Source organism: Saccopteryx leptura, chromosome 8 (assembly GCF_036850995.1).
Source record: "Saccopteryx leptura isolate mSacLep1 chromosome 8, mSacLep1_pri_phased_curated, whole genome shotgun sequence".
In the NCBI taxonomy this organism is placed as follows: domain Eukaryota; kingdom Metazoa; phylum Chordata; class Mammalia; order Chiroptera; family Emballonuridae; genus Saccopteryx; species Saccopteryx leptura.
Window position 1 is genome coordinate 83341263 of NC_089510.1, and position 14344 is coordinate 83355606.

At 43.9% G+C, this 14344-nt stretch overlaps 1 protein-coding gene across 5 annotated transcripts in view; it reads right to left on the reverse strand.

Moving 5' to 3' along the window:
- The window catches only part of FNDC3B (fibronectin type III domain containing 3B), a 400148-nt gene that overhangs the window by 61444 nt on the left and 324360 nt on the right, over positions 1-14344 (reverse strand). For 4 of the 5 annotated variants that reach the window (XM_066348038.1, XM_066348039.1, XM_066348036.1 and 1 more), the window contains exons 12-15: positions 6486-6610; positions 5151-5325; positions 3254-3340; positions 1962-2100 (exon numbers count right to left, since the gene is read on the reverse strand). In XM_066348038.1, the coding sequence (XP_066204135.1) occupies positions 1962-2100; positions 3254-3340; positions 5151-5325; positions 6486-6610 (526 nt within the window). The remainder of the gene's footprint in view (positions 1-1961; positions 2101-3253; positions 3341-5150; positions 5326-6485; positions 6611-14344) is intronic. The other variant, XM_066348040.1, reaches the window with a different exon arrangement.

Genomic DNA, 14344 nt, shown 5'->3' on the forward strand with positions numbered 1-14344 from the left:
ACCAGAGTTGTGGATCAACAAGTACATGCACTAAGAGGTGGTATGAGGAAGAGGTTCTGCCTTATTACCAGACCTCGTGGCACTCTGGGTATCCAATCCACTACTAATTGCCTGTAAGCGTTCTCTTTTCTGAGCAGAAACATATCTTACATTGTAATTTTGCAACACCATGCAGAATTCACCTCTACTACCCATCAGCCACCTTTCTATTTTAGATGGATACTCAGATTTCTCACATTTACATTCAGGAACTTTACTTCCCTCCCTCCCTCCCTCCCTCTCTCCTTCCCCCCCCCCCCACCTTTCCCTCTCTTTCTTTCTTCTTTTCCTTTCCTTTATTTTCCTTTTTCTTTTTCTTTCTTTCCCTCTCCCTCTCTTTTCTTTCATTTTTTTTAGCAAGAGCAAGAGAGAGTGAGAGACAGAGAGGGACAGATAGGGCAGGCAGATAGGAAGGGAGAGAGATGAGAAGCATCCATTCTTTGTTGCGGCACCTTAGTTGTTTACTGATTGCTTTCTCATATGTGCCTTGATGGGGGGCTACAGCAGAGCAAGTAACCCCTTGCTCAAGTCAGTAACCTTGGGCTCAAGCCAGTGAGTGACCTTTGGGCTCAAGCCAGCAACCATGAAGTCACGTCTATGATATCATGCTCAAGCCAGCAACCCTGTACTCAAGCTGGTGAGCCCACGCTCAAGCTGGCGACCTTGGGGTTTCAAACCTAGGTACTCTACGATCTGGGCCGATGCTCTATCTACTGTGCCACTGCTTGGTCAGGCCCCTTCTCCTTTCATCTGCTATTTCCATTCAGGTATACAGCCTTCAGTAATAGGTATTTAAAACAATAATTATAAAGTTAAATATTATTGCATGTGGCTAATAAAAGTAAATATTTGGTGTTAACAGAACTTCCTAGGATTTTTTGAGAAATAAAACTTTACAGTCTGGCTTTAAGCACATATAGAATTTTATAGTTCTCTTAATCATATCCATCTTCCCGGGAAATACGTACCCTAATAATTCTGTCTCAAAATTATTAGGTAACTTGAAATAGTTACATGTCTCAGTCGTCGGTCTCCAATAATGACTTAATAATGTTTTAAATTCCCTGTACATTACTTGGCTTCCAGATAAAATCTTATTTTAAATGTCTACTTTTATTTTTTGCCTTTTACATAGTTAATTATATAGCTGATAATTATATATCATAAAAGTTTTTATATGTAATTTCAAATGTTTATCAACAATCTAATGGCAATCATTACACTGAAATAATACAGCCTGGGGCAAAAGTAGGTTTACAGTTGTGAGTCTGCAAAAAACAGTTTATTCTTGTATTATCACTTATTAATTATTATACCATTTTTTGCATGAACAATTATAAACCTACTTTTGCCCCACCCTGTACAAGCAGTAGAGGTGAGCCACAACCTCCTTCTACCTGAGGCTCCCAAACACTATATAAGGAACTTGAGTAAGAAAAATTCCTGAAGTTGAAGACCTCTTGTTACATACAAATTACAACAAAGACTAAAGTTTTCTTAATTCATTTTAACTTGAATATTCTGTATACCAAAATTTACTCACAGTGACATACCTAAATTTTGAGATTTATCATTTATATTAACTTTATAAATCACTTTACATTAAATATGATGACTTTCTTAAGGCTATTGAAGAATGAAGTACATATTCAGAGATTACTATATTCAAATTAACGACACATTAAAAATACAGGCAGAAAATCATATAATACAGGAAAATCAGAAAGTCAGTGAGATGCTCTTAAAATTGTCCATTTTATCAATTTGTGGAGTTGTCTAGATGTTTCTCATATGTAAATTCCAAATGTGTAAGCCTCCTGCAAGTCGTGTTGCCCTTTTATCTTCTACTTTGGTGTGCTATGACTGAAATGAATACATTTTTAAAAATCTGTCCAGAAAGAAGCAATAGCAGTAAAACATACCCCATTTGACACTAAAGCCGTGTGATGTGACTGGCCCTTTGATGAGGGGCCTTGTAGGTGGTCCAGGCCTGTCGGGACTTGTTGTACACACCAGAACTTCACTTGGACAACTTTTCCCTTCCATATTAGAAGCAGTCAGCTGTATCACAACCGAGAAAACATTAATAGGCTTTAGATAGCAGCTACTAAATCAATAGTGATTTTTTTTAACATGGCAGCACCAAGGCACACATAAACACTCTCTCTCTCTCTCTCTCACACACACACACACACACACACACACACTCTTTCTCTTTCAATCTCAAACTACTGATTTGTGTTTCTTTATACGAAGTACTTATTTTATGTATGGTTGGTTATTAACAATTAAAAATAAAATTAAGATGGGTTTGAGCTAAGGACATTTTTACCCTTTCAAGACATAAAACAAAACCAGCATATCACCACCTTATTCTTACTGTTTCGTGGAAGGAAAACAGGAAGGAGGAGAACGCAGACAGGAACAACCTCACTATTTACGAGCAGGGCACTGCCACCTTGTGGAGAAATGCTATCAATATTGCTGTGTTCTCACAGCCAGTGTCGAATAGCAAGGGTTCCTTAAACTAGCAAAAACTATCCTTTTCCTCAAACACTCACAACCTTTACCTGAGAATTTGACAGCTATTTACTGAGTGGCTGCTACATGCCAAGCAATACCATCTGATCCCCAAATTCAAGAGGGGATGGTGGAACCTTCTCTCTCCAAAATGCATGTTGCCGTATGAGAGCAGTGCTGTGCACAGGGTCAGCCACCAGTTCTCTCAGAATGCTGCAGAGCACGGCCTCTGGATACAGCATGCGGCCCTGCACTAATGTTGGTTGTTAATAACCAAAGCAAAGAGCCTGAGTAGGGAAAGAGTGGGGGGGATGACTAAGGAATATTACTGGGCAGAAGAGCAAAAGAAAATAAAGAGTAAAAGAGCAATCTGATGTCAAGGAGAAGCCGCAGAGACAGGTGTGGCCCACAGGTGAGAGACAGGTACACCTAGGCGTTTGGTTTGGGTCCGCCTGGGTGAGGCCAACTGGCCATGCTATAATACAATTTATTACAGCACATTAGGACAGTTTTCTCTCTCAAAAGTAGGTTTTAAAATTAAAGTTTGGTGTACATTTTATAAATGTTATTTTAAAATTGTAAATGCATTGAATTAAAAAAATTTGATCTATAAAATCCATTTAAAACAGTAAATGGGTAAAACATAAAACAGCCTCTTTTCTAAGCAGTTCAGGTCCCAAAATGACTAACTCACCCTGAATTTATACTGTGTGCTTCTTTTGAGATTTTTCACAGTACACGTTAAATCCTCTCCAGTGTATTTTGGGTGGAAAAGGTTATCCTGAAAAGGCAAAGCCAGAAAGAAACATCAGTACCACAAAATCTGGGCATTAAATACCTTTGAATGTAGGATGTTTTCCTGCCTCTTTCTGTCATGGCCAGGAGGCCACAGGTCTGGCAGCCACTGCAGGAGAGTGCCAGGGCCCTTGGTGCTGGGGACAGCACTCCAGCCTTCTAAAACTGTAACACTATCACACTGTCATTTCTCCTGGGGCTGCTCCACTTGACTGTGAGGCTAATATTAATTTAAATGAGAACAAGGCTCTCTGAGAGAATGTAAATGTGCTTTGGGATTGATGCCACCATATGCTTTCCTTAAGAGCAAACTCTCCCTGGTTACTCAATAAGCATTTTAAATAAAGTACTTAACCGTAAAATAGTACTTGTTACAAAGCTGTGCATACTTAAAAAAATTATTTAACAATGTTGTCATGAAAAAGAGCCTCTTGCATTGAGGTCTTCACTGTCAAGCTGCAATGTGCATGAACTGCGGCTGAGACTCCTGATCACACAGTGTCCTCTTTTGGCCAAGGGAGAAATGACAGCTTTGCTGGGGAAGACATAATCCTCTGAGTGGATCAATACTCCCCTAAAAGCTGAATGTACAGAATTCATTCAATAGTATTCTCAATCATCCATCCACCGATCCATCCATCCAATATAGTATATTACTAAGCGCCTTCTATGCATCTCTATTCTATGCTCCAGGTGTTCAGCACTGCCCAAGAACAGACAGAGCCTTGCCCAAAGAAACGTACATGCCAGCTGGAGAAAGTGACTGAAAAAACAAACAAACCTATATATAAATATGAAGCATGTCCTGCAGTGTTAAGCGCTGTGACACAACAAATTAAGCAAGCTCAAAGGAAAGAATGGTAGACCTAGTCAGGTGCTGTTTTCTAATAGCCATGCAGGTAAGATAGGCAAGCATATGTGGCTCTTGAAATTTATATGAAAAACCATTAAAATTTCAGTTCCTTGGGTCCACAGCCGTATTTCTAATGCTCAATAGTCATGTGGAATTAGGCGCTACCTTATTGCACAACACAAACTATAGAAGATTTTTATCATCACGGAAAGTTGGATTAGGTAGCAATGTTTTATAGGCCAGGAAGGGGCTCCAAAGAGGTGACATGTGAGGAAAGATCTCAAGGAATTGAGGGAAGCAAGTCTCAATACCTGGAAGGGCATCCTAGCTGCAGAGCTTAGGAACTGTAAAGGCCCTGAGGCCAGGCCTGCCTGGTATGGTCACTGAGACTCCCGGGGCAGGAACAGAGTCCCACTAGCAATGGGCCCGGCAAGCATTTCAAGAGCTCAGGCTTTTACTCTAGAAGACAGAGGAAGCATTGGGATGGGAAGGGTCTGAGCACACCATGAACTTGACCGTATTTTATCTAATGTATTACTTAGGCTTCCTGTGGAGGGCAGAGTCTAGTATAGTAAGGGTGAAGGTAGGAAACCATCACAATACTCCAGGGGTGAGATGATCGTGTCTTGTAAAAGAGTAGCAGCTGTGGAGATGTTGAGAAATAGTGAGATTTCTGAATAATTCCTGACGGAAGATTTAAAAGGATTTGCTAACATTACATATGGAGTCAAGGACGACTGCAAGGGAGTTTAGTTCCCCAAGTGAAAGGACAGAGATGCCATTTACTCAGATGGGAAAGACGGCGAAAGGACAGGCTGCTGCTGGTGGGAGGTGCAGAGGCTGAAGGTAAGAGTTTAGTTTTGACTTTATGTAGCTAATCTAATTGATGACAATACTGACTTACTTAGCACACACGCAAGGGTGTAAAATCGGCCAGACTTACACTTTCATCCTCCTGGATTTCCAAGGTATAGGTGACCGCTTCCTCAGGAGAACAGCCCTCTGGTTTGTTCCACTGCAACGTGACCCATGTGACCCCCGCGCGGACAAGCCTGGGCGCAGAGGGCATCTGAGGAATGTTTCCTAATGTGTAGCAGACCACCTCCTGGCTGTAACCACTGTGGAGACATGAATCAGGGACACATGAGCTCAGGGGCAGGCGGAGCCTCCGCGTTTTCAGGGAGGAAGGACACGCCTGCCCGCCGCCCAGGCGCTCGGGCTGGAAAGTCTGGGGCCTGGTGGGCCCATCAAGCAAAGGAAGGCATCGTGAGAGATTTCCTACCACGACTTCTCCACTTGCCAATGTCCCCCTTTAGTCTGCTGGTAAAAAAGCACAAGCATAATGTATGCAAATATTTATTCCCCCCAAAAGTCCCTTGTAGAAAGCACCACCCAGTGCAATGTTTATCAAGCCATGAGCCCTAGAGCAACTAGCCTTTGAATCAGTGTGAGCACCGTGATGTCTGTCAATGAAATGAATGTTTTATAAAAATACAAAGTGTTATTTTTCAAAAGTTTGTGGGTGCTTCCAATTATTTACACATTTTAACCATGGAAGCCTTTGTTGTTACAACTTTTTCAACCAGTGAACTCGAAAGTACAATGGCTGTGATGATGGGGTGAGAGGGCTCTAAACTTGTGATGCCGAGAAGCTTTTAAGGCTGAAAAAAAGGCTGGGAACCAATGATGTGCTGAACCTTTAGAACTTTCAATAAGCAGTGAAAAAAAGATTTTCCCCTTAATCAAGAGTTAGCCAGGAAGTGCAACCGAAACACGGCCTTTCGAAGCGTCTCTGACCCCCGGCGCACTACTGGTCGCCTATGCCCGTCTCCCCTCCGCAGCCCCTCCGAGTCCTCCTGGGCTGGGAGCGTGGGCCTCACTGACAACTATGGTGTCTGGCACCTTGTCTTTGTCTCGGAAAATAGATACAGTTGAAAAAAGGGAACACAATGAGTAGGTTGCTAAAGTGGTGAAAGTAAAAAAAGCACATGATCTGAAAAACTAAAGCACCAAGAGGGATTCCTTCCTATAGCTGCACCGTTACTTTGATGGCGGGTCTCAGAGACCCCCTCATGGGGCCTCTGCATTATAGCTCGCAGGACTGCAAACAGGCCATACAGCAGCACTGTCACCTCCGAAGGGGCCTTCTACCCTCTGAATAAAATTCCCTCTAGAAAAGTCTCCGACTGGTTCCACGTGGAGGCAGGGTGGCCACATGCCTCCCAGCAGCGTGAGAGAAGACAGTCGCCACACAGATGAGAACGAGGGCATGTCCCACCTGGTGCCGATGTCATTCCGAGCAGCCAGCCTAAACGTGTAGCCCACTGCTGGACACAGCTTTGTCAGCTTGCAGTGCTTCTGGCTCCCGAAGAAGCACTGTCGGAAACCACCGTTCCTTTTTCCCTAAGGGAAAAGTAAAACAAACACATACATTAAAAAGCAAATAACCAGAAGAAAATGAAGGAACATTATGAGTAATTATTTGACTTTCCAGTTTGATGAACAAAACCAAGAGAAGGGCAGCTTCTAGGGAAGTGTTCGGGTCGCACGTGAAAGTGCTCGACAGCCCCGGCCAGGGGGCCTGGTTGGAGCGTCGTCCACGTGACAGCGCTCACAGCCCCGGGCCGGGGACCTGGATGGAGCGTCGTCCACGTGACAGCGCTGACAGCCCCGGCCGGCGGGCCTGGTTGGAGTGTCGTCCACGTGACAGCGCTCGACAGCCCCAGGCCGGGGGCCTGGTTGGAGCGTTGTCCACGTGACAGCGCTCGACAGCCCCAGGCCGGGGGCCTGGTTGGAGCGTTGTCCACGTGACAGCGCTCGACAGCCCCGGGCAGGGGGCCTGGTTGGAGCGTTGTCCACGTGACAGCGCTCGACAGCCCCGGGCCGGGGACCTGGTTGGAGCATCGTCCACGTGACAGCGCTCGACAGCCCCTGCCGGTGGGCCTGGTTGGAGTGTCGTCCACGTGACAGCGCTCGACAGCCCCGGGCCGGGGACCTGGTTGGAGCGTTGTCCACGTGACAGCGCTCGACAGCCCCTGCCGGTGGGCCTGGGTAGAGCATCATCCACGTGACAGCGCTCGACAGCCCCGGGCAGGGGGCCTGGTTGGAGCGTCATCCACGTGACAGCGCTCGACAGCCCCAGCCGGGGGGCCTGGTTGGAGCGTCATCCACGTGACAGCCCGGCCCATGGGCCTGGGTAGAGCGTTGTCCCAACACACCAAGGCTGCAGGCTTAACCCCTGGTCAGGGCACATACAAGAATCAACCAATGACTGCATAAATAAGTGGAACAACTAATTGATGTTCTCTCTCTAAAATCAATAAAAATAAACTTTAAAAACTTAAAAAGTGCTCTACAATGAAATATCATCAACATACAAAAAATTCTGTAATTGGGACAAAAATGCATAGGACTTATGATATTTCTGAAGTAGCTTTTGGTTAATAAGATAAAAAAGGCCCTCTCAGGCAGACAGCAATGCACAACTTCTGAGACCTTCCTTACTCAAGTTGGTCAAACTGCCGAACGTGATCGACTGAGAGGAAGTCTGCAGCCTGAGGGGGGGCACGGGCTCCGGAAGCACACGGTCTTTCTCAGTAACGGCCAAGACGAGGACCGGTCCATGCAGCCTGGCGGCCAGAGAAAGCCTCCCCCGGCCCTTCTTCTCTCCTGTTTGCAGCAGCACCAGTCTCCACACAGGCACATTCTAGCGATGGTGAGCTATTTGTGCACGGGTCCCTACATACTGTTTGCAGACCTTCAAGTCATCTGCTTCCCTCAGAACAGTGCTGTGGACAATCTGGGAGCTCGTTCAATCAAAGCTTGCAGAGGTGAAATGAGTGTCTGATAAGCACTTGGAACATCAGCTGAATTCAATTATATGTATTACTCTTAAGTGTCTTATGAGACTGGAAATATATTTTTAATGCCTTCCTAGCCTTACATGATGCTTCAAATTCCTTGAAGTGAAAAGAAAACACTCCAGTGGGTTCTCTTAACAGACCAATGGTGAGAAAATAGAACTGCGCTGTGCCACGCTAAGAGGCGTGAACACTCACATCAGCAGTTTCCTAGAACAAGTATTTCATATCCATAACCCACAGCATTTTATTTACGTTCATGCAAAGAAGACCACCTGCTAACACTGAATGTATCTTAGGATTTTAATCAGATGGTTGAGCCTGGGGCCTTCAGAAATATGTGAACTCAATTTATTTTACAACAAAGAAGAAAGCATATTTTTCTCCTAAGCAAATTCAAACATTTCCTTCCTTTAAGCAGGCATCCAAATGCTAACCACTTAAACACATTCCCGGTGAAGGTTAATTAAAGGTAAACTAAACACACAACTGGCTTGAAATGTCTGTCACTAGGGTGAACAGATTAAATACGACCAGGCCACATTCAATTCATCCTCAAACTGACCCTTCCCCACCCTCCCTCCCTGAGCAAAGCAGTGCCTTTGCAGGAAGGGAGCACAGTCCTAGTCTTTAAGATCCAAAGCTCATTTTATCAAGGATTCAAGACATTCTTTTTTTTTTTTTTTTACAGAGGCAGAGAAAGAGTCAGAGAGAGGGATAGATAGGAACAGAGAGATGAGAAGCATCAATCATTAGTTTTTTGTTGCACATTGCAACACCTTAGTTGTTCATTGATTGCCTTCTCATACGTGCCTTGACCGCGGGGCCTTCAGCAGACCAAGTAACCCCTTGCTTGAGCCAGCAACCTTCGGCTCAAGCCGGTGACCTCGGGGACTTGAACCTGGGTCTTCCGCATCCCAGTCCAATGCTCTATCCACTGTGCCATCACCCCGTCTTATCAAGGATTCAAAGTGCAAACAATTTGCATTACAATTTTTCGCTACTTGAGTGAAGTCACTGTGCCCTTAGCTTACTTTAACCTTGAGTATTAAGGTTGCTGCAGATGATTTACGCACAGAAATGCCGGTTATACATACATTTGCATAATTACACCTAGTGTCTGATTACACTCTGTGCCTTGTAAGTTCTCTACCCCTTTCGGGCTGTAGCCCCATCTACCTTCTCTCTGCTCTATTTCTAAACTCTGAGTAACAGCAAGAAAGGCACATTTTGCCACATGGAAGCCTCGTCCCTTGCAAACCCAATGCTGGCTCCCCTTCAATGCCTCATTTTTCCTATTCTTTGTTTGGTCTCCTCTGCCCATTTCTGGTGCTTAGAACTCTAGCCAGTAAATAAAAGTCGATCTGTTCCTTACTAGGTGGATTTGCTTTAATATGGTGAAACCAGACTGTCTGTGATTTAAATGAGAAAAAAAGAGTGGGGACGCATCAGTGATAACTAGACTTTTCTTTTAAAGGGCCACAACAATGGGGCTCACTAAAGAATGGGGAGCATTCTGTGACCTTTAAGAATTTTTCTATGTTGCTAATGTTTTTATTTTTAATTTCTACTTCAGTATCAGAAACAACTGCAAATAAACTCTGTTTAGACAAAACATGCCAAATTTTCCATCTTATTATCTTCCAAGATGTACTACTTTGTGCACGGTCCTTATAAAATTAAAAAAAGACCCCGAGTTGTGGGAACCTTAGAATCATGTTTGAGAAGCAATATCTGTAGAGTTGGAAGGGGGGACGCTTACTGGTGAATTTTTGAATCACTGAAAATAAAGCAAACACTGTGGAAAGTAGGTTAAAATATTTCAGATATTAGAGATGCTTTTGAGTAAAAGGAAATATCCATGTATGCCATGAAGGTTATTTTAAAATGGCTACCTGAAAAGAAAAAAACATGTAACATTTTATAAAAGTCACTGCAGGGCAAAGAGATCACAGCTGAGCAATGAGCAGAGCAGGATGGGAATGCCCGTGGGCTCTCCACGGGCACCAGGCACTAGGCTCTCGCTCGCTCGGGGCTGAGGCATTCAAGGAGAAGTTCAGAGGTACAGGTGATGGTGAGAATCTGCTTGTAAACTAAGAGGAAGCCCAGGTGCAAACAGCATTTATAAGCAAAATATCACCCAGTTCTTCTTGTTGACAGAAATGAATAGGTTTTTTTTTAAAAAAAACGATAATGCTTTAGAAGATTGAAGGAATCAGACCAACTGACAGGAATAATAACATAAATGTTTAATAACTGTTTATCAGAAATAAAATACGTTCAAATTTTTCTTATCAGTGAAGTTTTATAGATGGCAAATCATAAACTGCATATTTTGTAGGTAGCATGACTCTAAATGATTTTGAGAGATTATAAACTGTGGTTTGTTCCTTGTTCTAATAAAATATAATTTAAACCACACAGGATTACTGAGATATACTACCTTTATTTAGAAAGGAGACTTCTTTTTTAATAATTTTAAGTCATCCTTGTGTAGTTTCCACTAAAACTTGGTCGGCCCTAATAGACATGGATATCTTCTGACAACTTTTAGGCCTGCTGCCATCAATAATCTGATCAAATACAAGAGCAGGTAGGCCACCTGTGGAGTTCACACAGAGGAAAGTGTAGAACGGTGGTCTCAAAAGGCCCACGAGTCGGCCGGTCGACAAGGGAAACAGGGCACGAACACCCAGCAGCACCCCGGTTCTCGGACAGGAGAGCGCCAGTATGCAGCCTGTGAGAACCCAGCACAGAACCTCCTGTGACAAGCGCCCGAGTTCCTGCTCTCCCGGGGCAGAAAACTCCACCTCAGTCAGAGACACGGGGAAGAGGCTTCGAGCCCACGCCCTTGATCGTCTGGAGCAGACCTAGCCACTGGGTACCTCTGACACGAAGCGACAAAACCCCAGCCTTGTCCTGGCCTCACTTTCTACTGCCAGTGTCCACAAGCCAAAAAAAGCGGACTTCCAGGGTTCCCTGGCTTGTTTCCATCTCACATTGTTGGGCATGTCCAAGTGCACATTAAGTTCATTCAAGGACAAAGCTAATCTACACAAGAATGTGAAAAAATCTTGAAGTACAAATCAACCATGTGCAGATAAACTTCACAGTGCCCACTCTGGTGTGAAGTGAGGCATTATGAACCTGGGTTGCTTCCTTTCTCAGTGGCGTGTTCCCCTTCTCGCTCCACTGAATTTATGCTTCTTGATAATCTACTGTCATCCCACACCCAGACCGAGCCGGGGAGCACGGGGTCAGCACCCTGGGCCTTGAGATGAGGGCTCAGGGCACCATGTCCTCCGCTTCTGGTCAGAATCGCTCTCCAGGAAAGCGCTGGGCTTGTCAGCAGGCTGGCCTGTGTGCACGCACATGGCAGAGCACAACTCCTGGGTCCTGAGCTCCTCAGTTTGCCTTATCTCCTCCTTCTTACCATGGAACAAAAACACACTGCATGTCATCTACGTTCAGATCACACCGATTAGCTCATTCCCACACCCACCGCAGGTCTCAGGAAGCCCGGTCCCCTGAGAAGCTCTTTGCCACAACTCTATTTACCACGGATTTCAGCTGAACTAGGCTGGTCACCCGACTACCTGATCCTTGGTGAGCAAGTGCCACCTTTCCGTTCTAGACTCACAGTCACAATCTTTCGGGGGATGTCCCAGCCTTATAACACTTAGAATACAACACACTATAATAGCATCTGTCTCTCCATTGCTCCATCCGCATTCTCTCTCACTTTTAAGAAGGGTTACACATTTGGTTACAAGTCTAATAATAGTGAATGCCGACGTTCTTCTGGATCCAACAAGGTTCCTGATAAATTGTGAAGACTGTCAGAGACCTCCAACTTCTGACTGAAAGGGCCCAGCCCGCAGAGTGGGAGGTAGTGCGGACGAATGTGAAACACACTTACATGGCTGCACTGCAGAGAATGACAGCCTCGGAAATATTTTTCAAAAGGTGTTAATAACCACAGGGATAAAGATATGAACCTTATGAAACATTATTTCATTGTTTAAAGTGATATTTGGAGTTAAAGTACAAATATAACCAGTTTTAAATATTTTGAGGGACATCGACTCTATTTTCCTCATTTATCTTCTGCCCTTTTATTATCAACTTGAATATTTTTCCATTTCTCTCTAATCTATAGTTTAATTAAAGTTAGCTATCAAATAAAATTATGACACATTCCTTAATTATCTCCCCCATGAGAAAATGAAATACTTGCTGACCTCTTGTGAGTCACCCAAAAGAGTAGGACAGAGGGCCCCGCCCCCAGTACCAGTACGGAGGCAGGGGCGCGGACGGGCAGGAACACTACTTAGCAGGTGGGTTCCCTCTCGTCACTGAGGTTGCATGCAGGCGGTCATCTCTCCACAAGTTAGCTGAGCAGAGCAGAGCCACCACGGCGCGTCCTGCTGGCTGGCGGAGCTGCCCTGGACAGAGGGTCTGAGTCCCATCGACCACTGCATTTCTGGCTACACATATAAGTCTTCCTTCTCCCTCTACCCAGACACTCAGAAAGGAAGAGGGGTAGGAAAAAAAGAGCTATGTTTTAAAATTCATGACCTCGTAGCTTACAGCATGGTTATTCAAACACACCATATGTGCTATACATAAATAAAGGAATAAAGATTATTTAATGTTTTATCATGGCTAAGAGAGTCAAGAAAAGCCTTATGTCATATTGTGGTGATTTTAAACCTATCAAAAAATTCTTTGATACCAGCAAAACCTAGAGCCCTTTTCCTTGAAAGTGGGTATGCTTGGGACCCACTTGTAAATGAGAGAACACGAAGCCGGGACTTCCAAGGCTAGATCTGAAAACACATTGAAGCTTCTGTCTTTTCCTGGCAACATAAACTTTTGCAATTCTGACTCCCTAATGACTGCCATGCTGTGAGGCAGCCCCAGATGATGTCCTGCCAAAGCCACCAGGAAACATGAGACTGGCGAGTGAAGACCCCACCAGGAGATACGACTCCCCAATAAGCCCTCCTAGCTGCATAAGAAAATGACCATATATATATATATATACACACACACACACACACACACACACACATACATATACATATATATATATATAAATTTTTTTAAAGTGACTATATCAAGCCTTTAAGTTTTGAGGTAATTTGTTATGCAATATTATACTCCCCTATTCTGATGTCTATATATGTTTATAATATAAAGTTTTTCAGTCAACTTTTAGGAATTCCTCCTGTACTACAAACAGCCAGGCAGTAAGGGAGCAGGAGTGTTAACACTCGGGCACAAGTGTCTGACACAGGCTGGAACAGAGGCTATTTCCTACGCTCACTCAGGGCAGGACTTTTCCCTTCAAAGCCATCCAACAAAGTAACACATTTTGGGGTTTTTAAAATTATCATTATTATTTATTTATTTTTATTTTTCTGTATTTTTCTAAAGTAAGAAGCAGAGAGGCAAAGAGACAGACTCTTGCATGTGCCTGACCGAGATGACCCGGCATGCCCACCAGGGGGCGATGCTCACCCCATCTGGGGTATTGCTCCACTGCAACCAGAGCCATTCTATTCTAGCACCTGAGGCAGAGGCCATGGAGCCATCCTCAGCACCCAGCTTTGCTCCAATGGAGCCTTGGCTGAGGGAGGGGAAAAGAGAGGTAGAGAGGAAGGAGAGGGGAAAGGGTGGAGAAGCAGATGGGCACTTCTCCTGTGTGCTCTGGCCAGGAATTGAACCTAGGACTTCTACATGCCAGGTCAATGCTCTACCGCTGAGCCAACTGGCCAGGGCTAAAATTATTTTTGTAGAAGATAAAAATGTAACTATATTCTTCCAGGATAAAGATCAATCAAAAGTGTTAATCAATGGCAATAAAGTTACTTCCTCTTACAGAGTATTATTTTTGATTGTATTAAGATTTTTCATAATATTATACCAAAAGTTGTAGAATATCGTGGAGAATTTTTTAAATATAGGCATATAACAGTCTTTTGAGGATGGTTTAGACATGCTATATCCCAAAGCCACAGGAGTGAACAAATTAAAACCTTTCCCAAGGGCGTCCGCCTGTTAACCGTTCCTTGGTCTTTTGCAAACACAGACTAGAATAAAGTCCCAGTGGAGAAATCAAGTTACAGGTGGACAGGCCTCTTTGAAAACTGGGACCTAAGTACTATAGAAAAAGAATTTGATTTATTTGCAACTCATTTTTAAAGTTAAAAGAATTTTAATTTAATTTGTTAAACTAATTTCTGTAGCTGAAAGACTGAAAACAATTTTTTCT